This window comes from Ambystoma mexicanum, chromosome 5q (genome assembly GCF_040938575.1).
Source record: "Ambystoma mexicanum isolate Mex_15411 chromosome 5q, UKY_AmexF1_1, whole genome shotgun sequence".
NCBI classification, from domain to species: Eukaryota; Metazoa; Chordata; class Amphibia; order Caudata; family Ambystomatidae; genus Ambystoma; species Ambystoma mexicanum.
Genome location: NC_090933.1, coordinates 239,575,567 through 239,602,164, shown reverse-complemented (window position 1 = coordinate 239,602,164; position 26,598 = coordinate 239,575,567). Strand labels below are relative to the sequence as shown.

Genomic DNA, 26,598 nt, shown 5'->3' with positions numbered 1-26,598 from the left:
GTGCAAGGAGAGGTGAGAGCAATGGAAGATATGACGAGGATGCATGCAGAGGCACTAGTGAGAGGATGAGAGTGTAAGGATGCAAGAGAGAGCGAGAGAAGAGGATGGCATCAAGGATGAGCAAGAGGTGTGAGCGAGAAAACCTGACAGCGGGGTGGTAAGAGCGAGGGTGTGAGAGGAAGGAAGAGAGAGAAAGTGAGGGTGCAAGGAGAGGTGAGAGCAATGGAAGATATGACGAGGATGCATGCAGAGGCACTAGTGAGAGGATGAGAGTGTAAGGATGCAAGAGACAGTGAGAGAAGAGGATGGCATCAAGGATGAGCAAGAGGTGTGAGCGAGAAAACCTGACAGCGGGGTGGTAAGAGCGAGGGTGTGAGAGGAAGGAAGAGAGAGAAAGTGAGGGTGCAAGGAGAGGTGAGAGCAATGGAAGATATGACGAGGATGCATGCAGAGGCACTAGTGAGAGGATGAGAGTGTAAGGATGCAAGAGAGAGCGAGAGAAGAGGATGGCATCAAGGATGAGCAAGAGGTGTGAGCGAGAAAACCTGACAGCGGGGTGGTAAGAGCGAGGGTGTGAGAGGAAGGAAGAGAGAGAAAGTGAGGGTGCAAGGAGAGGTGAGAGCAATGGAAGATATGACGAGGATGCATGCAGAGGCACTAGTGAGAGGATGAGAGTGTAAGGATGCAAGAGACAGTGAGAGAAGAGGATGGCATCAAGGATGAGCAAGAGGTGTGAGCGAGAAAACCTGACAGCGGGGTGGTAAGAGCGAGGGTGTGAGAGGAAGGAAGAGAGAGAAAGTGAGGGTGCAAGGAGAGGTGAGAGCAATGGAAGATATGACGAGGATGCATGCAGAGGCACTAGTGAGAGGATGAGAGTGTAAGGATGCAAGAGAGAGTGAGAGAAGAGGATGGCATCAAGGATGAGCAAGAGGTGTGAGCGAGAAAACCTGACAGCGGGGTGGTAAGAGCGAGGGTGTGAGAGGAAGGAAGAGAGAGAAAGTGAGGGTGCAAGGAGAGGTGAGAGCAATGGAAGATATGACGAGGATGCATGCAGAGGCACTAGTGAGAGGATGAGAGTGTAAGGATGCAAGAGAGAGCGAGAGAAGAGGATGGCATCAAGGATGAGCAAGAGGTGTGAGCGAGAAAACCTGACAGCGGGGTGGTAAGAGCGAGGGTGTGAGAGGAAGGAAGAGAGAGAAAGTGAGGGTGCAAGGAGAGGTGAGAGCAATGGAAGATATGACGAGGATGCATGCAGAGGCACTAGTGAGAGGATGAGAGTGTAAGGATGCAAGAGAGAGCGAGAGAAGAGGATGGCATCAAGGATGAGCAAGAGGTGTGAGCGAGAAAACCTGACAGCGGGGTGGTAAGAGCGAGGGTGTGAGAGGAAGGAAGAGAGAGAAAGTGAGGATGCAAGGAGAGGTGAGAGCAATGGAAGATATGACGAGGATGCATGCAGAGGCGCTAGTGAGAGGATGAGAGTGTAAGGATGCAAGAGAGAGCGAGAGAAGAGGATGGCATCAAGGATGAGCAAGAGGTGTGAGCGAGAAAACCTGACAGCGGGGTGGTAAGAGTGAGGGTGTGAGAGGAAGGAAGAGAGAGAAAGTGAGGGTGCAAGGAGAGGTGAGAGCAATGGAAGATATGACGAGGATGCATGCAGAGGCGCTAGTGAGAGGATGAGAGTGTAAGGATGCAAGAGAGAGCGAGAGAAGAGGATGGCATCAAGGATGAGCAAGAGGTGTGAGCGAGAAAACCTGACAGCGGGGTGGTAAGAGCGAGGGTGTGAGAGGAAGGAAGAGAGAGAAAGTGAGGGTGCAAGGAGAGGTGAGAGCAATGGAAGATATGACGAGGATGCATGCAGAGGCACTAGTGAGAGGATGAGAGTGTAAGGATGCAAGAGAGAGCGAGAGAAGAGGATGGCATCAAGGATGAGCAAGAGGTGTGAGCGAGAAAACCTGACAGCGGGGTGGTAAGAGCGAGGGTGTGAGAGGAAGGAAGAGAGAGAAAGTGAGGGTGCAAGGAGAGGTGAGAGCAATGGAAGATATGACGAGGATGCATGCAGAGGCACTAGTGAGAGGATGAGAGTGTAAGGATGCAAGAGAGAGCGAGAGAAGAGGATGGCATCAAGGATGAGCAAGAGGTGTGAGCGAGAAAACCTGACAGCGGGGTGGTAAGAGCGAGGGTGTGAGAGGAAGGAAGAGAGAGAAAGTGAGGATGCAAGGAGAGGTGAGAGCAATGGAAGATATGACGAGGATGCATGCAGAGGCGCTAGTGAGAGGATGAGAGTGTAAGGATGCAAGAGAGAGCGAGAGAAGAGGATGGCATCAAGGATGAGCAAGAGGTGTGAGCGAGAAAACCTGACAGCGGGGTGGTAAGAGCGAGGGTGTGAGAGGAAGGAAGAGAGAGAAAGTGAGGGTGCAAGGAGAGGTGAGAGCAATGGAAGATATGACGAGGATGCATGCAGAGGCGCTAGTGAGAGGATGAGAGTGTAAGGATGCAAGAGTGAGCGAGAGAAGAGGATGGCATCAAGGATGAGCAAGAGGTGTGAGCGAGAAAACCTGACAGCGGGGTGGTAAGAGCGAGGGTGTGAGAGGAAGGAAGAGAGAGAAAGTGAGGGTGCAAGGAGAGGTGAGAGCAATGGAAGATATGACGAGGATGCATGCAGAGGCGCTAGTGAGAGGATGAGAGTGTAAGGATGCAAGAGAGAGCGAGAGAAGAGGATGGCATCAAGGATGAGCAAGAGGTGTGAGCGAGAAAACCTGACAGCGGGGTGGTAAGAGCGAGGGTGTGAGAGGAAGGAAGAGAGAGAAAGTGAGGGTGCAAGGAGAGGTGAGAGCAATGGAAGATATGACGAGGATGCATGCAGAGGCGCTAGTGAGAGGATGAGAGTGTAAGGATGCAAGAGAGAGCGAGAGAAGAGGATGGCATCAAGGATGAGCAAGAGGTGTGAGCGAGAAAACCTGACAGCGGGGTGGTAAGAGCGAGGGTGTGAGAGGAAGGAAGAGAGAGAAAGTGAGGGTGCAAGGAGAGGTGAGAGCAATGGAAGATATGACGAGGATGCATGCAGAGGCGCTAGTGAGAGGATGAGAGTATAAGGATGCAAGAGAGAGCGAGAGAAGAGGATGGCATCAAGGATGAGCAAGAGGTGTGAGCGAGAAAACCTGACAGCGGGGTGGTAAGAGCGAGGGTGTGAGAGGAAGGAAGAGAGAGAAAGTGAGGGTGCAAGGAGAGGTGAGAGCAATGGAAGATATGACGAGGATGCATGCAGAGGCGCTAGTGAGAGGATGAGAGTGTAAGGATGCAAGAGAGAGCGAGAGAAGAGGATGGCATCAAGGATGAGCAAGAGGTGTGAGCGAGAAAACCTGACAGCGGGGTGGTAAGAGCGAGGGTGTGAGAGGAAGGAAGAGAGAGAAAGTGAGGGTGCAAGGAGAGGTGAGAGCAATGGAAGATATGACGAGGATGCATGCAGAGGCGCTAGTGAGAGGATGAGAGTGTAAGGATGCAAGAGAGAGTGAGAGAAGAGGATGAAGATGGGAGGCGGACAAGGAGAGTGTGTATAAGGGAAGCGAGAGGGAATGAAACGGGGAGAAAAGGGGAGAGAAAGAATGAGCAGTGAGAGGATAAACGACAACACTCTGTGCCCACGACAACACACTGTGCCCACGACAACACACTGTGCCCTAAGAACAACACACTGTGCCCTAAGAACAACTGAGAAGTGTCACCAAAATATATGGCAGGATCGCTGGAAAGCACAGTCACAATCATCTGTAGTGATTAAAGCAGTGATTCATTTGAATGTGCATGTTAAAAAGCCCAGAAGTGTTTCTCTCTCTATAGCACCACACCAAGACAAGAGGCACAGTGGCTAGCCTGGGGCGGCTCTAGGATTGGCTGGGGAGGCAAGAGGGAAATAAGAAGTCCAAAACCACAGTGTCCAGTGGCATTATCGCTGCTAAAAACATCGAGGGTGACTCGATGTTTTTTTTAAGGCACCATACAACACTTTCCCCAAATATTCTAGGACTGGAGTTTGTTTATATAATTGCAGCAGTCCTACAATGTGTTGGAACAGGTCTTAAGTGCCTTTAAAAAAATATAGAGTCACCTTCGATGTTTTCACTAGCGATAATATCACTGGTAACCCAAGACCACAAATAAGCATGTTGTTTCCTAGTGAAATGGCCGCCCGAGGTACTGGGCTCCCTATGTTCTTTCCTCTTAATCAAATACCACAGTCCCATTGCACGTTCAGTTTTACCACCGCTTGCTCAAATGCAGATCGTGCTGCTGGCCACAGACACTACACCGCCATTAGCAGGCGAGGCCTACTCACCATTCATGCTCACTTAATAAGAGACAACACTGGTGGTTTGCCTGCTCATCAAAGTTGGCCTCAAACATGCGATCAGCAGCTGCCCTTCCCGTCCAGTTCAGTGCACCCACATGTATAAATAAATAATTTAAAAGCCTCAGGCGGGAGGGAGGCTGGAGTGTGAACCCGGTCCCCCCGACACTTGCCGATTCGCAAATTGACCATGATTTGCCATTCAACCGACCTTGTGCCACTTTATTATTTGACCGTTTGTGGAGAGCAGCTTCTTGGCAACTTTAACGGTTTGTGGCAGGTTAGCGCTAATAAAATGTCTTCATTTAAACCGCCACTGAGCTTCTCCGCTGGAGCTCAGCAAATGGTGCATGAAAGAATCCTTCACTACGCCGAATTTTATGCTAACTCTATCCGTTCCATTCCAAAACTAAGCATTCTAGAACCTGTAGTCCGAGATGTCACCATTATCAATCCAGGACTACAGATCCCAGTATGCAAAGTGCAACCAAGGCCTTCACTTATTGATCAACAGGCTGGAGGAATATAAAATATAGGCTGCGATTTGCGGGATGCAAATACAGCCTAAGTATCATATCTACTGAAAGTGTTCTGCCAAACTGTGATGTTGCTTTGCTGGGTTAAAGAAAGTTTGGTTTCTTAGGCACATTAATAGCACGTGAGCATTTTTTCGTGTGACACCGTTTAAAAAACAGTGCCTTATGGGACCTGTGGTTTTATGTAGATTCACAAGTAGTTTGGCCTTGGCCCCCACCAGATAACCCCACTAGTTACCTATTGATCTTCGTTTGCCCCATTAAAGGCGTATTCCCTATATTCATAGGCCCTTGATTAATAGGTTTCCAGTACACATTGTACGGCTATCTGAGCGCACAAAGACCGTAACAAATAACTGCCAACACCCCGCCCCCCCTATCCTGATCCAGAAATGATATATTGTGGCTATTGTGTGGCGTGGAAAAAAGAATTGCTGCCTCTTTTGCTCACGACAATCCAACAGCCCCGCAGAGTGCCTGCTACACATAAGGCAATTGAACTGCAAACCTCAAGAAATGGCGGCCATTATTCACGCTTATTTTGTTTGGTCAGGATATCGCGGCTTGCAGCTAACGTCTTAATAACCTTTCATGCAGATAGTAAAGGATATGCTTGCAGCCGAAGTGGGTGGACTGGCCTATAGCGAACTCTGGAGATTTCTCAGTAGGCATCTGCATCCTGGGCCTCCGCTGGTATTGGGCAAGACTAGTACTGTGCTGTGGCAGCGCTGGCACCAAAATTGTGTTTACGGCTATTTTTAGCAGGAGCTGCACTTGCTCGCGCCACCCAGGCAGCCGTGTCGGCAAGTGTGACTCCGCGAGCGGAGAATGGCTTGGCAGGATTTTCCTAGACCACTGGTCTTCCCTGATTCCCCTGATCACGTCTTTCATCTCCGGAGGATAGCTATGGGGCAACGCTCTCCAGTGGAAAGTAAGACGATGCAGTAAAACACAGGTTCGATTCCCGGGTCTGCCCTTAGAAACCTCTGGGTATTAAGTGGTTTATAATCAATCAAACACATGTGACCTGTATTATATACAAAGGTTCTCATAGGAAAAGGGTTAGCTTCACTGAAAATGTGTAAAATGGGGCCACTTTGAACATTATTTCCAGCGTCTCTTTTGGTTCCCAGTCCACCCCTGCCAGTGTGATCATGACTTCAGACTGTTCACGTGAAGACTCATTGATACAGTGGGCCTCATTAGGAGGCTGGCGGCCACGGAATGAATGGTGCCGGTAAGATTCCAGGCCGCCACATTACGGGTTTCCTCGCGGGTGGCGGTATGCACGTCTGGTGTGGACCAGACGTGCATACCGCCACCCGCGAGCAAACCAGGATGTTAACAATGGACCTGACATTAACGGGTCCATTGATAGCATCCTCCCCATTCCCATTGAGCCCTATGGGGACTGAAATGGGAATGGGGATGTTCCGGGTCCCGAGAATGGGAATTACTGGGCCCGCTAAAGTCGGCATGGCCTGGTAATTCCCTATTTTTCGGACCCGGACCCGGTACCTGGTTTGGGGGTAGCCATGCCAGTAAGTACGGCATGGCTGCCTCCAAAGTCCCAATGAGGCCCATTGTCTTAGAACGGCCCACATTCGAGAGCATGTCAAGATCATTGATATTCTATGTTTAGTTAGCCACGTTTTCAGGAAAATGGAAATGGCATGCATGCATGCACTCCCCCTATTCAAGGTTCCATGAATGTTTGCCACATGTTTTTTACTAAGAGCCTAGGCTGAAACCCATCACTGGGGTCCCCGAAAGTAAACAGCCTGATGCTCCTGTGGAACTTGGAGTAGGTTCCGCTATTACTACAGGCCTTTTAAAATGTCTGTGATATCTCCAAGGTGTGACACATTTTGCAAAGAAAATACCCAGCCAGTGCTGCGGTAGGGTCAGTGAGGGCTCGCAGGTGAGACCCAGGCTTTCTCCAGTGGTAAGAACACCAGTGGATGAAAGGGGAGGAAACCTGTGAGGCATGGCGGTGGGCTCTTTGTGGATGAAATCGGTGCGATCGAGGGAAGTGTGGGAGTGTAGTTAATGTTGTGTCCTGGTCTGAGGTCACGCAGGCCAGGTGAACCAAGGCTGAGGGCACCCAGCCAACAGATGTGGACAGGGTGCACCCTGCCAGTCCATGAGCACACGGGCTCCTCTATGGCCTGGGCGCACCCAGGCCAATGCTAATGACAGCGCTGGCGTTGCCCAGCAGGGGCACCGACGTCCGAAAGAAGAGTTGCCCAGCAGGAGCTCTGGAGAGCACAAAAGTAGAATTGCCCGGCAGGGGTACTACCAACATGGATGGCAGCCATTATGGACAGCGTTGCCTGGAAGGGGCACTGTCCTGGCGGAGGGCTCTGCAGGGCAGGTCCTCAGCCAGCTATCCAGCGCCAGCATGTCGCTGGTAATAAGGACACAGAAAACCATGGTCAGTTGGTCCCAAAACTGATGAGCGGGAAGCCGCTCATTGCTTTTATTGTTTTCCAGAGTCACATGGTCACTAGCACGAGACCTGGGAGATACCATGGTCCCAGGATGGGTGACACACCACAGTTAACTGGGCCAAGCATTGCATGAAGCGGTAATGAAACAGTGTGGTGGGGGCAGAAACGTGATATCTTGGGCTATGAGAATACTGGGTGCTCAGAGAGGGAGGTGGGACCGGTCCCCTGAAGCGCACAGCAAGTGGGGGAGGCGGAGGGTGGTGGGGTTGGCCTGGAGCTGGCCTTGTGCAGTAGCCGGGAATAGTGGAGTCAACACATGAGGCCTGACATTACAGGGTGATGTGGGCAAGGCATCATCACAGACGGGTAGGGGTGTTTTTATGTCTGGAAAAGATCTGGTGCTATAGTAATGTTGGGACTGTCAAAACCGGGGCTAGCTAGCTTTTTGGTTGTAGCCCCTGAGCTTCTATTCGTGGCTATAACCAAAAGACCTGGGGCTAACCCCTAGGACGCCTCTTGGGGGAGGGTGCAGGACTCACTGATTTAGCCCCTAGGAGACCCGACCTGAAATTACAGCATCGCTGTGAGCAAACCACCGAAGATAGGCACAGGGAACTCATGGCCAAACCCTACCTTGCCATCCAAGCCAAATCCTTTCCATCTCCCTTCAAAGCTGTAAAACAGAGGTCTGTCCTCCCAGTTTGTGACACAGTTGCAGCAGGCTTCCTGTAATACCTTCTCACCACTCCACACTCATTCTCCAAGCTATTGATGCCTCTTCAGGCTTAGTGTTTCGGCTACGAGAAATGATGGGGGAAATATTGTTAAAGTTCTCCAGTGCAGTTGGAGCATGGAGTGGTAGAGCTTGAGGGAAGAGTTGCACGCTCAGGGAAGAGGTGTGTTCTTCGCAGGGAGGAGACATGCAAGCTGAGCTGCAAGCAATGGAAGGATTACTATGCAGCCTGATCAGGATGAAAGCACGGGATTGGCACACTCATTATCACCCTCGGCGGGGGAACAAGCCAGTCAGTTGGCTCTATGGCCCACCATCTGCTGAGCACACTCGCTTACAGTCACGGCTAATGCAGGAAGTGATTCCTGGGGAGGTGGTCGAGCGTATGAAAGGGGGAAATTTGATTTCTTATTGTAGGGGGTAATGGGGGGCTCTCAAATGATTGTGTAGCTGGATAATGTCCCAGTGGTCCAAGCTTTCCTGGTGGTTTAGTCCCAGACCAGTGATGTAAACTTTGCATGGCTGGCCGCCACCAGGGGCGTGGGGGGATGATGTAGTTATTCTTTTGGGATGCTCGAAAGTTGTTGGGTGGGGTTATCATTCCTGAGAATAGATTTGGGTAATCATGAAGCGACTTATTTATAGGCGAAGGAGTTCTTCCTCCGAAGGACAAGGAGATCAGGTGTATTCTGCAGTGGAAGTCCCATGCTACTTTATGACTAGCTCTAATATTAATCTGGTGATAGGTTCTCTCAATGCCCCAGGTATTAATTCCCCCACTAAGTGCTCTTTGGTGGCCAGAGAATTTCAGCGTTCCAAGCTCAACCTCCTCTGCCTCCAGGAAACTCATTGGGCTAAAGGGGAAACGCTGGGCCTGAAATCAAGACTGATCGGGGAGATTTTCCACTACTCAGCTACACCTAAAAAAAGAAGTGTGGCCAAAGTCACATCCTTCCCATCTTGAATGACTGCGCGTCCCATTACAACGACCCCACTGTCCTAGTAAATATCTTCAATCAAACACTGCTTAAAGCCATTGACAACATAGCACTGCTCAAATTACGGAAAGCTAAACAACAAGCCCACCTGAACTCCTGGTTCACCCCGCAGTTACGAACCTTACGTAAAGAAAAACGTAAAGCTGAATCACTTTGGAAGAGCCACCCATGTGACTCGAACAAAGAGCGCCTCATTATCACCACCCACAACTACAAGGATGCAATCCTTCAAGCCAAAAAGGAGACTTACAATTTACGTATCTCCCAAGCGGAATCCAACACCAAGGAGCTATTTAAAATCCTTAAAGAGTTGGAATCCCCTTCCCCTGCTCCGGATACTTGCATTAAAGACAGCAATTGGTGCAACAACATCCAAAACGCTCTCCTCAACTAAATCACCACCTTGCAATCAAAAATCAATGCCAAACAAACAACCTTACTCACTAACCCCCCTACCAAACCTTCCTCAACCCCCACAACTTCCTTCTCTCAGACCCCCTTTAGCTTCACCCCACTCACCATCTTCGAGGTCGAAAACATCATTCGCAACTTAAAACCATCCAACTGCCAAGGTGACTCCTGCCCAGCACCTATTATTAAGGAAGCGCCACACGACCTCGCTCCTTTTATAACCACCTTCCTCAACTCCTCTTTCTTAACTGGTACAGTACCCAATAACTTAAAGGATGCATGGGTTATCCCTCTCCTGAAAAAACCGACTCTAGACCCTGAAACTCCAACCAACTACAGACCTATCACTACTGTACCGTTCTTACTCAAGATACTTGACAGAGCAGCTTACCTGCATATTCAGAACTATTTGGAAACTAACAACCTCCTTGGCTCAAGACAATCGGGATTCAGACCTAAACACGGGACTGAAACGGCTCTACTAGACCTCAAAACCCAAATTGAGGACATCAAAGACAACAGTAAACTGGCCCTTATACTTCTACTGAACCTTTCCGCGGCCTTCGATTTGGTCAATCACCAAATACTATGTCGGCATCTGAAATCCGCCACCCACTTCTCCGACAATGCATCCAACTGGATCAGGTCATTCCTTGACAATAGGCACATGAGAGTTTTCTCTCCGTCCTCATCGGCTGATCCCACACCAGTCCCTTGTGGAGTGCCTCAAGGGTCTTGTGTCTCCCCAACTCTCTACAATCTCTTCACCAAACCACTATTTGATGTGCTTGACTATCTGGGCGTCACCTACATGAATTACGCCAATGACACCCAGCTACTCATACCCATCAGTGGTGACTACATTGCCGATTCCAAAGCCCTCAATGACATCTATCTTGTCATCCAAGCATGGATGGCCCAACACGAATTGTGCCTCAATGATGACAAGACAGAGCTTCTCATCTTAGGTACGTAACAGAGACTCAACAAACTGAGCTCTCTGTTCGGTTCCTTTAACATTGACGGTAACCTAATTAAAGTTTCCAAAGATACTAAAACTTTGGGTATTTATCTGGACTCCTCCTTGACTCTCACTAGGCAAACCAATGCAGTAGCTTCCGCATCTGCTTACACCTGCAAATTGATCTCAGCTTGTCGCCCATTCCTTACCACTCAGAACTGCATCACCCTGGCCAGGACCTTGGTTATGTCCAAACTGGACTACTGCAATGCTCTGTACCAAGGCACTAACCAGGGTAATCTTAATAAACTACAGATTACCCAAAATAATGCCATCAGAGTGCCCTCAATATCCCTCGTTCTGCTCACATCTCAGAAACCAGGAAGAACCTCAATTGGCTTTCAGTCACCCAAAGAATCTCACTTAAAGCACTAGCCCTCACATACAAATGCGTAAACCATCAGGCCCCAACGTACCTTGCCTCACGATTTACACGGCATATTCCATCGCGAGTACTCAGATCTGCACAATCCCAAGGTCTTGTGATCCCTAGATTCAAGCTCCAATCTGCTGGGGGCGCCAGCTTCCCAGTCCTGGCGGCCAGGTTTTGGAACACTGTACCTCTCTCTATCAGAACCCTACCCTCATTCAACCTATCTAAACATAAAGCAAAGCTCTGGCTAGCCACATCTCACTAACAACAGTTCTTATGGTCATGACTGGCCCACCGTGTCCCTGTTCTGCTCTGCTCCTTCACTACTGCTCTGTTTGCTACCTTGAATTGTAACATCATTTGTATTTTGTTCACAATTTATTGTAAACACTAACTATATGTCATGCCTGTAATGTTCTTCTAAGATATGCGCCCGGTTGCCCATGGGCCTGGTCTGCACTATATAAATAAAACAAATACAAATACAAATTCACCATACAAAAGGTCCTCAGTGACCCCCAAAGGCGCTATATACTTGTGAAAGGTCCCTTATTGGCAGTGTGATCAACATAGCCTCTGTTCATTGCCCTAATGCAACCCAGGTTTCTTTCTGGAGTGCTCTGAAAGAGAAACCCAGGGCATTTGTAGAGGGACAACTAGTGGTAGTTGGTTATTTTAATATGGTCCTCGACCCGGTCAAGGAAGGAAAAGAATAAACGACTCAGGGGTAAATCAGGTAGAGATAATCAAGGCCAGGAAGTTAAATATGATCAATAAGGAACTAGGTTTGATTAATTCTCTTACCTCTCCGACTCAGGGCATTCTGCTCATCACTTACTATTCCCAAGTCTACAATTCCTTCTCAAGAATAGATCTCATTCTAATAGACACCTCGCTAAAAGGATTTGTTGCAAATTCGACAGTGGTATCCGTAACATGGACGGACCATGATCTATTCCCAGTGGAGATGGGAGAGGGATGGGCCCAAAGACCCAAGGGAAGATGGGTCTGTAATTATTTCCTGTTGAAGGATAGGGAGATAGCCCAAACCCTTTTAAAAGAGATAAAGGAATACTTTGAGTTTAATGATAATTGATAGTCTAGTGGTAAATATGTGTGGGAAGGGTTCAAAGCTACTATAAGGCAGGCTTTCACCAGGATAGGTTCCCAAAAAAACCAGGAAAGAGAGAGAGAGGGTGGAAATAGACCTTCAAGCCATAATTAAAGCTCCACCACCACGGGGTGTGAAGGCTGAGGGCTTAAATCCCCAAAGAGCAGCTTATAAAATCCGCGTATAAATCAAAGTTTAAGGCCATCATGGTGCAGGATACTGGAAGGAAACTCACATTTCTGAAACGAAAATGCCAAAAGAAGGGCAACGAGGGGGATAAACTCTTGGTTTGGAGACTCAGGGAGGACCGCAAATCAAAGATGGTTGGAAGTTTTAAAAGGTCAGAGGGAGGGGTGGTTTTTGACCATGTGAATATAGGAGGAGAATTTAGGAAATTCTACGATACTCTGTATACATCTGAATATGAGGTAGACGGGTCTCATATAATGAGCTTCCTAGATGCGCTACCCATTTCTGGCTCATCTGACCTCACATAGGTTAGTATTGAGGAACCGATCACTGACGAGAAAATGGTTCGGACAATCAGGCATATGAAGACAGGCACCATCCGGGAGATGGTGGGTTCTCGATGGGTGGACGATGACAGGAAGCTCCCCCAACCTCTTTCACCTCACCACATGGCTGGCATGGGTCAGAGTGCCATAGGCCACAGGGTGAGGCCGACACTGCGGTCTCTGGTGTCAATCACAGTGAGATAGCTAAAATCTGGGAGGCGGGAGACTCAGCCTCTAAGCACAGCCGGTAGCAATATCTTTGGATCTGCCGGAGTAATTCTCTCCAGATTTTGTCTACATGTCCCTCGGGCAGCAGGGTCACTCCACACCCACTAGGGGAGATTCCAGGGTGGGGGGGGAAATGGAGTCTTCAATGATCCATTGAAGGGGGGAACCCTTCCGGACTCAGTGTTGGTAGCGATCATAGTGGTTATACATAAGGCAGATAAAGACGCAGTGGCCTGCTCTTCGTATAGACCTATATCGCTCCTTAACACAGACGTTCAGATGCTGACTAAGCTGTTGGGGTAAAGGATTGAACAGGTCCTCCCAACTCTGATTAACGAAGATCAAATTATTTTTATATGGGGGAGGCAGGGATCTTATAACATCAGAAAGACCATATACCTTATGCATACAGCGCAGAGATCAGGCCTGGATGCAGCAGTAATCTTGTTGGAATGTGAAAAGGCATTCAACAGGGTTGAATGGCTCTGCATGTCAAAGGTCCTAGAGAAAATGGGATTTGGGCAAAACATTTGCAAATGGATTGTTGTGCTCTATAGCTCCCCGAAAGCGAGAGTCCAAGTTAATGGATGGTTGACGCCCCCTCCCCTCTTTCTAGAGGAACGAGACAGGGATGACACCTCTCACCACTATTCTATGCATTGTCAATGGAGCTGTTGGCGACAGCTATTCAAGCCAATCAGATGATCAAAGGTATACAGTGCAGGGAATCATGTTTTCAGTTGTCGCTTTTTGCCAATGACATTCTGGCTAATCTAGATAACATCCACACATCCATCCCAGAACTCTGGCGGTTTTCAGGTCTCAAGATTAATGTTGGCAAATCTTGTGTAATGCCTACCCGGCGGGTGGGAGCCTGTCTAGACAATAGAGCTAGATTCAAGGGAATTAAGGGAATGAGGCTAGAGAAGGTGGTGATCATTTACCTTGGTATTCACATCCCGAGCGACCTCTCTGAATTAGCTGCTTCTAAATATGAACCCATGCTGGATACTTTGAAGAAAGACCTTAAACATTGTTCTCTGCAGGTCCTCTCTTGAAATGGTCAGATGATATTTGTTAAAAGGAATGTACTTCCTTGAATGCTTCACCTCTTCTCATCTTTCCCTACGATTGTCCCAGACAGTTATTTTAGATAATTATGCAATATCCTAAGTAGATTTGTCTGGCAAGATAAAGTCCAGAGAATGAAATATTCTGCGCTCACCCTGCCTTAGGACTCAGGAGGGTTTAGCTATCTGAATATTTACTTATGCTACAAGACTGCTCACCTGAGGGTCTTATTGGAGCACCTCAGAGATGACTTTAGGGAATGTTGAAACCCACCATAAAAGAATAAGGGATATAATGTGGGCCCCTACACAAACGGTGCCTAGGAAATTAAGAGAGCATACTTCTCTGGGTATCTTTTGGTCCATATAGAGGAAAATAGGGGTGAACTTGTACTCGTCACCATGGCCATCCCCCTCATCCTCGGTCTGGGACCACCCATAGACTTAGCGAGGCAAAGGTTCCGTCACTCACAGGAATGGTCAGAATACGGACTTGAGAGAGCTGGCCAGCCTTTCTTAGAGGGATCGTTCATAGAATACAAAGCACTTTGGGAAATATTGGACCAAGAGACACTCTCTATTTTTCAAATATTTAAGACTGAGAGGGTTGCTAACTGACAAACAGTGGGAGGAAAAACTATCTAGGGACATGAATGAATTTGAGATGGTATTAGCCTCTGCAGAAAGAAGGAAAGGTATACTCTCTAGACTTTACAGGGTCATGATCACCTCCGACATTGGGAATAGACAAGACTTTAAACGAATGTGGGAGAGTTGACTGGGAGGTGAAATTACTGAGGATACTTGGGATAGGATATTTAAAACTACTTTTCATGGGAACCTGTTCACTTCAACAATGGAAAATAATTTCAAAGTATTACATGGATGACACAGAGACCCCCCCTTAAGCTTTCCAAGATTTTCCAGGGTGCATCCCTTCTATGTCCAAGGGAATGTGGCCAACTGTGGTCATTGTTCCATATTTGGTAGGAATGCCCCAAGATCCAGATATACTGGAGTGAACGTCTGAGCTGGATGAAGGAGGCGACAGGGGTACAACTTGCCCTTGATCCCCTCCAAATGCTACTGGGTACCCCCCCTGGCAACAGAGGTGAATAGGTTCCCAAGACTATGGGAGGCAATGTTAAGGGCAACCAGAACTGCAGTGGCACAGAAGTGGAAATCACCAGTCGCCCCAGCTAAAGAGGCCTGGGAACATAATCACAGACACATATAAACGATGGTGGAAATGTTTACAGTTATAGTGAAGGATCACATGGGGTCATTTCATGACGAATGGGGCCCACTAATTGGTAAGTGGGGTTTGCACTGAGAGTATTAGCAGTGTTCGAAGAGCTAGGATGGGGCACTGTATTGGGTGGGAGATGATCACAATTCCTCAGGTCAGGGAATGCAGTTAACGCAGGAGCACTAGCTAGGAACGTAATGTTGTGCCGGAATGGACATTTGTATATGATATAGGGGAGGGTGGCTCAAACCTAATATGGACCCTGCTAAGAGACTTCAATAGTTGGGGTTGGGAGAACTTAGCCGGTGTGGGACAATCATGGAAAGAGATTGACACCTGATCTTATTCATTTAATTATTTAGTGTTTGTCAGAAGTTATTGTATGAGTATTGTTATGTTATGTTAAAATGGCATCTTTAGCGCACTACCACCCGCAGGTATCCTGGTGCTTGAAATAGGGATGGAAAGCTGGCAAAGAAGAAGACAGTGAAAGAAAACAATCTCTGCATGGAAAGAGAAAGGTTTTGAGCAGTTTTTTATAGAGTGGAAAGTCCTCAGTTAGCCTTAGTGAAAGAGGAGGGGAGTTCCATAGGCGAGGGGCTGCCAAGCAAAATGCTCAAGCACCCACCGTAACCTTCCTAAACCGAGAAACCACTAGCAAACCAAGGCTAGCTGATCAAAGAGCCCTGCTAAGAGCATAGGCAGAAATCTTGTCCTGAAGAAAAACCACTCCCTGCTTGTGTAAAGTATGGTGGGCAAGGCAGAGAGTCTTGAACTTGATCCGACGCTCAACGTGCAGCCAGTGGAATTGGGACAAGATAGGCGAATCATGGGAGAAAGGAGGCAAGCCCACCACGCAATGTGCAGCTGAATTTTGCAAGATCTGAAACCTGCAAATGTGTTATTTGGTCTTTGCAAAAATAACAGAATTGTAGAAGTTTAGGACTCCAGAAATGGCTGTAGCAATAATGGGGCCCTGAAGATGCAAGGGGATGAAGGGAATCACCTTCTTAAACATAATCTAAGCTAATCCGGGGCTCAGGAGATAAAGAAGAGCATATTTTAATCCCAAGGTTTTTTAGGGAATCAATAGGCAGCCAGACGGCCAGAAGTCCGGGGTCCATGACCTGACTCTGACTCTAAACCAATGGAGTGGAGTCAGCAGGGTTTTGGTCCACTCTCAAAATGAGTCGGGTGTCGTCCGCATAGGAGTAGAAACAACACCCATGGGAAGGGATCAACTCCGCCAGGGGCCATTGAACAAGAGAGGTGATTTAGCAGACCCATGAGGGACACTGCAGGTCACAGGGGTGATGGAGAACCGAAAAGGGGGAGGGAGAGAGCGATGTGAATGAAAAGAGTCAAACCACTGCAGGGTGTTCCCCGTAATGCCAACATCCTCGAGGCGACAACACAAAATGTGTATTTCTTCGGAATGTGTGGGGGATGAGGGTGGGAAAGGAATTACATGTTGTCATTATTGTACTATTTACATGGTTCAGTGATCGAGCATAAGACAACTTGTAAATAAAAATGTAAGTTTAAAAAAAAAGAGTCTATGTGATTGATGTTGGGTAGGGGCTTGCCTTGCCTTTCTCACGGGAAGCTTAAACCATGGCAGGAGTTACAGCTCAGACTCACGAGCTGTGAAGGGAACTCTCATCTTCTTGGGAGGAGGCATACAATGCAAACGATTGGCAAATATACAAATGTAGGGTTGTGGACCCACAGCACTGCTAAGCACAGGACCCGGTAGTCTGAAATTAAAGGGATAGTTCACTCAAAAATGTTATTGGCTAAAAAGATGGCCCATAATCAAAAATATATGTAAAACATATTTTTAAAGAAAGTTCCTATGTAAAGTTTTGAGCAAATGAGGCTCAAAGTGTTTACATTGAGGCATCCATTTTGTGATTTCAAGCAGCCTCCTCTGTGCAGGTTAAGCTCTGCTCTGGCGGCACTAATCAAGCAGCAAAAGACCCCTACTGGGAGCTTTTGCTTACTGCAGCCAGAGCAGAGCTTAACATGGAGAGCAGGCTGCCTTCACTTTGCTCCCCAAGCCCAGAGAAGCACAGAAAACGTAAAATGAAAGGCAGAGCAATTATAAATAATTTGCCAGCTGCCAGCAGAGTTTTCATAATTGCTGCTAGTTTCTTTACTAGTTTCCCGTGAGCGGGAAACTAGAAAATAAAGTCGCAGCAATTATGCATAAACTGCCGAATGCCGGAGAAGTATTTATAATTGCCTGTATGTTGTTGTATTTATGATTGCTGTGGTTAGAAAAGCACGGACGTGCCAGATCATGGCCAGACCAGACGTGCAGAGCGGGACCCGCTAGCAGTCCAGGATGCTAACAATGGGCCCGTCAGACGGGCCCGTTGTTAGCATTCTCCCCATTCCCATTGAGCCCTATGGGGTCTCAAATGGGAATGGGGATGTACCAGGTTCGGGTCCCACGAAAGGGAATTACCGGGCCCTCCAAGGTCGGAATGACCCGGTAAGTCCCCTTTTCCGGGACTTAAAAACGGCATGGCTACCTCCAAACTCATAATGAGGCCCAATGACAATAAAATCACTTACCTGCAGCAGCCTTCCTGCCTGCATTCTCTGCTCTCCGGCACAAATGATGCAAACACTGCTGTAATAAAAGCTACCAGCAGGTGCCTTTTGCTTCATTAGTGCCACAAGTGCAGAGATGAACACAAGCGCAGGAGGCTTATCCATTTCACAAAATGGACGCCTCCTAGTGCTTGAAATGTTTGAGTTTGAGCCTCATTTGTTCCAAACTTTACATAGGAACTTTGTTTAAAAATATTTTTTATATATATTTTTGATTATGAGCCATCTTTTTAGCCAATAACATTTTTGAGTGAACTATCCCTTTAAAGATGGAGCATGTGATATCTACCAGAAAGAGAACCTCGCGCCTTATCCTTCCTTTGTGCCCTAATTTATAGCTCGAAGTGCTGTTGTAAAGGAAGTATATGGTATGTTGGTGGCATGCTTTTAATATGATTTCCTGCATCATAGGTAGACACATATGATATTCCAAAACTACAGATCCAGGGACTCGAATTCCTAATTGAACTGGGTTAACTATATATGATGGTACTGGGATGTGCATCTGCTATTGCTAATCGGCATTATGAGAAATGTTGCGTGGCCAGCGTTGAACGACAAGAATCTACCATAAATGTAATGTCAATCCATTTTAGGCACTCAATCATGTATACCACTAAGCAAATTCGGACTGTCTTTTTATATTTGATAAGTGCCTGCGGCAATGCTTTGAAAGTGGCTTGCATGACAGACCAACTGGACTTCCAGTGACCAACACCATCAGCACTGCTAAATATAAGGGCAATAACAAGCATTGGTTGAAGTGTACGAAAAGAAGTAGTGGAACTATGTTCCCCGCTGGCCTGCCCCACTCCCCTCAAGCCCCATTGCCACGCCTCCTCCCACACGCAATACAATCCCCTAAACAAACGCTCCTTCTATATTTAAGGGAACGTTCAATGCAGTGCACTGAAGTGCAAGTTTTAACTTCTTCCTACACTCATACTGTAAAACGAAATCATGGCGTAATGGTTTCTTTTTCAAATAAAAGTATAGGAACAGTAAACCTTTATTTAAAAAAAGTAGAGGAGCACTGCTCCCTACCGCTCCCGCCCACTTCAACCCCATAATAATTACATGGGGGGTAAGATTCTTTTCGCAAAGCTCCATGGAGAAAAAACCCGCCTCCGTTACACTTGCAAGCCAAAGCAATTGGTTTTGCCAATGCTTGCTATTGTAGATTTGCCAGTGAAGAGAGGTCCTGCTGTTTCCGCTTCATGCTGGCTGCCAAGATGCCACGCTCCCAGTTTGCTCCATAGCCTGATTTGCATGTGATCAGGGGAGTTGCTAGGTCTGGAAAAGACCCGGGGCTAAGCTGATGTCGGAACTGTTGGGACTGGGGGCTAGCTAGTCTTTTGGCTGTAGCTCCTGAGATTCTATCCGGGGCTACAATCAAAAGATCAGGGGCTATAGGCCCCTTTACCCCCCCCTAGCAACGCCCCTGGATGTGACTTTCTCCATCCAGCACCTGCCAAGCCTTGCCTTAATTTAAAAAGCAAGAATCTCAGTTCTTTGCATTAGACGCTACTGTTTCTTCCAGGCAATCATGTTGCGTTGTCACATACCATGGATCACAAAGGATTGATTGGAGACAGTAGAGTGGCTCTCACGTGTGCGAACAAACGGCCTCCTATTAAGTTTCCCATTTTCCAAAAATAGAGCTGCATGCATATTGATGTGTTCTACGTTGGAAGGCTTGTTCAGTACACTATACCTTAAAGAAATACCCCAAGCTGCTTGTACACAAGTAATGCACCCGAGACGCTCCTGCCCTTTGATGGGCTTTGTAAATCATCATGGAAACGACTACACTATGTGAACAGTAAACAAAAATGCTCTTCTATAAAATAATGCAGAGAAACTTTTCTATAAGATATTGTTATATGGCACAGATCAAAGTTTTCACATACAAGTTCAATGCACTCAATAGAATATTTATAACGTTGTTACAATGACATGGGCCTCATTCCAAGTGTGGTGGCCCCGGAAACAAGGGTGTCGGTAAGCTTACCAGCACCCTTGTTTCCAGACCGCCACACTACGAGTCTGCCTGCAGGAGCCGTCGCGCCTGGCAGGGTCAGACCTGCCTGGCACAACGGCCCCTGTAGGCAGACTTTTCACAGAAGCACTAGCACAATTAGCAACGGTGTCGGTGCTTCCATCCCCCCAATCCAAGGGAATCCTATGGCACTCCACGGGAATGGGGAGTTACCAAACCCGCCACCTGACTTCCCGCGCGGCCGGGACTTGTAATGTCCCGGTGGCACCGAGAAGTCAGGTGGCGGATTTGGTGTTTACGGATCGGTGGCAACATGCCGGTGGCACCGGTGTGTTACCGCCAACCTCGGAATGAGGCCCATTGTCAGGTACTTCCTACTATTCCAGAATGGCACCTTTGAAAATAAGGCTTTCATTATGATGCATTGGGCCAAAAAAAAGGCCCACGCTCCATCCTGGAGCAGCTGATTTGTACGGATTGGAAGCCTTGTCATTATTATTAATATTATTATTGTATTTATTGAGCGCTGACCTAGCTTCGGGAAGCAACAGAGCGCTTTACAGATGTATACAACAATACAGATGCATAACGGAGCGGTTTACAGAGGTAAACAACAGTACAGATGCATAACGGAGCGCTTCACAGAGCTAACCAACAGTACAGATGCATAACGGAGCGCTTCACAGAGATAAACAACAGTACAGATGCATAACGGAGCGCTTCACAGAGATAAACAACAGTACAGATGCATAACGGAGCGCTTCACAGAGATAAACAACAGTACAGATGCATAACCGAGTGCTTTTCAGGGGTAACAACAGAACAGATACAGAGCAGGTGTGGGATACAGAGGGGCACAGAGGAGGGGTACAGCTGTACCAGGTGGCGGGGAGGAGAAGGGCGGGCAGCGTCTACGACGTGAGGTGGCACGAGGGGCGATGTGAGGGCCTAGGTGTTAAGGCGGTTTATATGCTTCACCCCCAACGGTGGCAACCATTCAAATGAGGCAAGTTGCAACAATAATTTGGAGCAGAGCCGAGTGATTTCCTCACAATTCATTGCTTTCTCCTGTGCAACAAAATGATTTGACTATGTGAAACTCTTTGATTTTAATCAGACAACCTTGTAGCCACATGGAAAGAGAAGCCAGGATAAACCTTTATGAAAAAATAGTGATGTGTTGGGACTCAACATTTTGAAGGCGATTGGGCATGCAATATTCAATTAGAAGGTTTTGGGTGTTGACTAAGAGCATTGAGCAGTGCCACTTACTTGTAGATTGCTATTGAGCCTCTCCGCCCCACACCGATTAATCCTTCGGTCACACCTTGAGAAACAATCAAAGAAATTGCAGTCTTCATCGCCCGTGCAGTTCTGGTCTAGAATATCACGCATCTTGGGTTCAAAAAAGGCCATGTCCATGTCAATGGCAACCACCTGCAATCAAAGCACGACAAAAGGCACATCTGATCAGATTCGGTGGCAAGCTGTCCCAGCTGTGTGCACCTGTGTTATTTCAACGCTTTGCAGCATTCAACGTACAATGTCAATGCTGGCGTTATGACAGATTGAAGAAAGAAATTACCAATACTAGTAGTTTTGTACCAGAAACAGATTCCACTGAAATGGCGCCTCTGACCTCACATATTTAGGGCTCATGGCCCGAGGAGCAGGTGATGGTTGTGGGATAATGATCTGCTCCTAAGTTACTGCATGAACCGAAGATGTGGGCTACAAGTTGGGGGCCGTGCTAATTATCCAACGTGACAATGACCTCTGCAAGGCCTAGAACGCTGCCAGTGCCTAGATCTTACTCTGTATTTTCTCCTTCGTGCGCCATGCATGAATGAGGAAAAAGAGGCTCTGCGACTGGAAGTGTCCAGACCAAGATGGCCATCGTCAGTGCATTAAGAGGGACGGCCAGGATCTGAAGGTGGCGTAAGGAGCGTCAAGAGGCATGGCGGTGGGCACCCTGCCTGGCTTTGAAGGCTCCATGAGAGTAGGGAAAGGTGAGCCGAGCGAGGGAGATCTTGGCCGTTAGCTGGCGCATGCCGAGTTAAAATGCACTGGGTGCCCTCTTTGTCAGTACTAATAGTCTAAATTTCAAACATCCGGATTGGCTGTGGATTGTTGTAGAACTGCTGGCATTTGCTAAATACATTGATGCATTCTTACAGTTTTGGGTGTAGACAGAAGCCCATGACCTTATAATTTTGTACCATATTAGGGATTATTTCACGCTCAAAAATGTAAACTGCTGAGTTTGAAGCATTGAGTAATGGGGGAGTGTTTGGTCCTGGCTGGCTAAAACAAACTACAACAACCAGAATTCCTTGTACCTAAAGTTAAATGGGATGTAACATTATCCACTTGAACCCTGATGACTGATGACTGGTGAGGAAGGAAAGCAGCGAGCTTGGAGGATTACATGACTGGACGCTGGGGTTGAATGAGTTGGTGTCCAAAACGTGCTGCGGACCCTCCTTTTGGATAACGTGTTGTTGGGAGTTCCAGACACCAGAGTAGCTGCACCTTTATTGAATGGAATGTAACCTCACACACCTGAACCAATCAGCCTCATTGATGACTGTTGAGGCATGAAAGCACACTTGGAGGTGTACGTCTCTGGAATGGGGGCTGAATGAGCTGAGATCCGGCGTGCGCCCCTTACCCACCCGTTGCAGTATTGCTTCGTTGCATACATGTGTGTGACATGCCAGTTCTGTTTCTCTGTCCCGTTCAATCAGAAATCTCAGTACGCACGGTTGCAACCCCCCCCCCTTTTTTTTAATTGCCAGTTTCTGTTCAGAGAGTTTATTCATGAACTTCAAATACCATCTTCAAACGAGTACAGATCCTATTTGCCTATGTGCTAATCCCTATCGTTAATGCTTTTTTCCACTGCATTTCTGCTTGAGCTGGTCAAATGGACAAACATAACCACTGATGCGGAGATGTCCTGTGTCTAATAGTTATGCATAAATAATAAATATATGTTTTGGGATAAAGCTGGTGGCAGATTTCATGAAAAGTTAACACCTGAAATGAGTTTGTTGGGCCCTGGTTTCTAAATGTTACTTTTACAGGTACTGTTTTAGATTTGTTTTTCCAATCAGGGAGACTAAGCGGCTACACTTTATGTGAGACTAGCTAGCATAGAACCAACCAGATCCTGGTGTGCTTGCTCAGAAAGCTCTCCCTGGAATATCTCTCTTGGCCCTTCCCCGCCCCCTCTTCAGCCATCAGAGTATCATGGGGATGCTTGCGATGGGTACATGCCAGGTAGGGCAGGCAGGCCCCCTTCTTAAAGCCTCTGGTTTGGACAGGAAGGGGAGAGAGCAAGGGAGGAGAGAAATATTTTCAGGAAACAGAAGGCTCAGCCATCCGGGACTTCGTAGGGAGTTGCATAGACATTGAATTTTGAACTACCCCTCAACAAGCCTTTCAGTCTTGAGTATCGCACAGTGTGGTAAAGTGGTAAAGGATGGCTTAAGGAAAGCTTAAGGGGTAAAACGTCCTTTCATCACGGGACATTTTTTCGCGTTTTTCTTTACAGCAAATTTTTTAACAAAACATGATATATATGGGATTTGGGTGTTTGGGATTAGATAAAAACTGAAAAGTAATCGGGGGAATTAAAAAAAAAATCGATGGGAAATAGGGAATGGTGTTCTGAACTGAGAATATCTGGTTGACATAGCAATGGGCAATGCCATGGCAAGAAACCACCAAACCACTAAAATCTCTTTTTTTCAAAAGTCCTCGGTCGTATTACTCAATGAGAAGTTCCCTAACAACATTTGCTCCAATCAGCAGTTTAAGAAGCCAGTCAGGCCTGGCTTTCCATTTCTCAGCTGTGCAGTAATTTCATATTGGGCTTGTTTGGGCTGATTACGACAGACATGTGGCCACTTTTGGGCTACTTTTGCTGGCAGATCTGTTTTCTGTCCCCCTGAAGCAGCCTTTCTATACCCACCTAACACCCCATGCCCACTCTCTCTACTCCCATGCACCCCACTCCCACTTTCTCTACCCCTTCCAACTCACCCCACCCTCATTACATGTGGTAGTTGGGTTTTGTCTGGGCTACTTTTAACAAGTCCTCTCCTCTCAAGAATGATTTTCTTCATATTTTTGCCCCAGCCAGCTACCATCACCTACCAACCCCATTTCCACCCTCTCTAACCCCACCCACCATACCCCATTCTCTCTACCCGACCCACATTACCTGTACTGTCTCTACCCCCACCCACCCTACCCCCACTCTCTCTTCCCTAACCATGCATTCAGCCCCACCTTCTGTACCCCACCCACTCTACCTCCACTTTCCCTTATCCCACACTCTCTACCCCCACCCACCCTACCCCTACTCTCTCTTCCCTAACCATGCATTTAGCCCCACTTTCTGTACCCCACCCACTCTACCTCCACTTTCCCTTATCCCACACTCTCTCTACCCCGACCCACTCTACCCCCAACCATCCACCTGACATCCACTCTCTCTACCACATCCACCCACACTACCACCACCCTCTCTACCCCATCAAGCCTACACCCACTCTCTCTACCTCTACCCACACTACCCCTACTCTTTCTACCCCATCCAGACTCCCCCGCTCTTTCTATCCCCACCCACCCAACTCTCTCCACAACCACTCATCCACCTCACCCGTACTCTTTACCCCCTCATCCTTCCTCTAACACACTTTATTTCTTACCCTCCCAACATTTCTCTGTCATATTTGCTCTTGCTCATCGTCGATGGCACCCTCTCGCAATTTCTTCCTCCCTTGCTCTAGTCCCCTTCCTTCTCATTCTCTTGCACACCCGTGCCTCTTATCGCATCCTCCTTTAAAACTTTGCACTTCCAATGCTTGCTTATGATGATGCAGACTTTCTGTCTGCCAGGATCAGCAGGCTGAGTTAAGAATTTCATAGGTACAGAGAGAGAAAATCTGTTGGGATATTTCCAACATGTTCAAAATCTGCAGAACATTGACCATGGGAAGGTTTCAACTGATGAAAGTCCTTGCATCAGCAACAAGTGACTGAAGCAAAACGTCTCCTGCCATGGTGCAATTTGTCACTGGATATATCTTTGCACCATAAGCTCCTAACAGGGGTATCTGGAGGTTAATGTTAATGTAAAAGGTATTTGTACCGCCCACCGTCACCAGTGGAGTGGTCCCAAGCCGCTCTGGCGGATCTGAAAAGGTGGGTGTGAAAAAAAGGGTTGGAGTGGGGATTAGTAGGGTTAATGTTAAAGGTATTTGTACCACACACAGTCACCAACGGAATTGGCCCCCAGGCGCTCAGGCGGATCTGCAAACAAGAAGGCGGGAATGGGTTTGTCTGGTGAAGAGGGAATAGGAAAGTGAGAGAGTGGTGTGCTGTTGACAGCTTTGCGTTGGAGTGAATATTGGACGGATGTGAGACCTTGTGTGCTGTTGGTGTGCTTAATGTGTGTTTGTTTGTTGATGCAGTGTGGTGAAGTGCGTGCGGTTTGATGAGCCAGAAGATGGTTGTGTGGTTTTCCGTGTGAGTTAGGTATGCAGAGTTTTGAGCATAGGGTTAGTGGGTTATATGTATTTTAGTCCTTATAATTCTTGTTCTATGTATCCGGTTGTCTTACAGGTAGACATATTTTCACTTTTTCTTTCCTGTCTGTCTAATTGTTATGAGTTATTGCCTGAGTTACACGTTGCCGGCTATGTTGTTTTGAACTTAGTGTAATAGGTAGGGGAGTGTCTTGTTCCCCACTCTGGTACTGCTGCTGTTATTAGCAACCCCCCACTCCTTTGCTATCTATTTTCTGTCGGTGGTCCTTTGTTGCCATGTATTTTTTTCAAAGTTCTTGTTTTTAAAGCGATTGTGTTTTACCCTGTATATTGTAAATGAAATGCACATTGGGAGACTGTGCTAGTCGGGACCCGGTGCTTATGAAGTGCAATGCTGTTACTCACCCCCTTGCTACTGTGAACAGGAGGCTAGTTCATGATTACAATGACCCTTTATAAAGTAGCTAGAGATGAACCCAATGCCCTAATGAATACCCCTGGCTGAAGCAGCTTGTGATTTACCACTTGCCTACTGCTAGTGGGGACTATGTAAGTAAAGAGGTTTAGAATACTGCTTCCCAACTTGCTCAAAATGAGTGGCCCGTTGCAATTCTCTTCTCCAGGATCCTAAAATGACCAGCTATTACAATTAAGCACCATGAGGAGGAAAGTTACTCTAATGCTTGCTGAATTGGCCCATAACTAACCACATGCTAATCTCCACAACTGTTCTTTCTGCTGTTGGATGTTAACAGGCCCCTAATGGATTGACCCTAAGTGGTATAGTGGGAATAGGAAAGTGAGAGTTCTGATGTCCTGTGGGCAGCTTCAGTTCGGTTTGCACCATTCGCTGAGCTTAAGTGCGGTTGTCGAGTCGGTGCAAATTCACATGTGCTGCTGTGCCGGGTTATGTGTAAGTCTGTTGTTGCAATCTGGTGAAGAACGTGTGGATTGCTGTGCAGAGAAGTGGATGCGTGAGTTTCTGTATGAGAAGTGTAAGCAGAAAGTTGAGGTTTGAGAGTTGGGTTAGCAGGTTTTCCAGGTGTTCCTTACCTCTTTGTCTTTGCGTTTCTGCGCTTAACATCAATGATCATCCTGTGTGACTGGAATTGTTGTTTGGCCGCCAAGTTGGTGGGGATATTGAGGAGTGGCTGCTTCATCTGTTTTACTCTAGTGGCATGTGTACTTGGCTGATGAAGGCGTGTTTCCCCTGTCCTAGGTTAGCGAAGTTCAGGTTAGAGGATTCTGGTCCCTTCCTAACCTCTCCCGTGTGGGATGCTTACCTACCTAAGTTTCCTCTGTGGACTAGCGGTATGTGGGCGTGGGTGTTAGGGACGCCCCCCTCGCTCTCTGGTTAGGGAAGATTAGGTAGGGGTCAAGGG

The 26,598-nt window shown here is 47.5% G+C and overlaps 1 protein-coding gene across 1 annotated transcript in view; it reads right to left on the bottom strand.

Moving 5' to 3' along the window:
* The window catches only part of DIPK1C (divergent protein kinase domain 1C), a 458,421-nt gene that overhangs the window by 7,747 nt on the left and 424,076 nt on the right, over positions 1–26,598 (bottom strand). Inside the window, exon 3 of the mRNA XM_069620749.1 lies at positions 20,931–21,095. Coding sequence (XP_069476850.1) covers positions 20,931–21,095 — 165 coding nt within the window. The remainder of the gene's footprint in view (positions 1–20,930; positions 21,096–26,598) is intronic.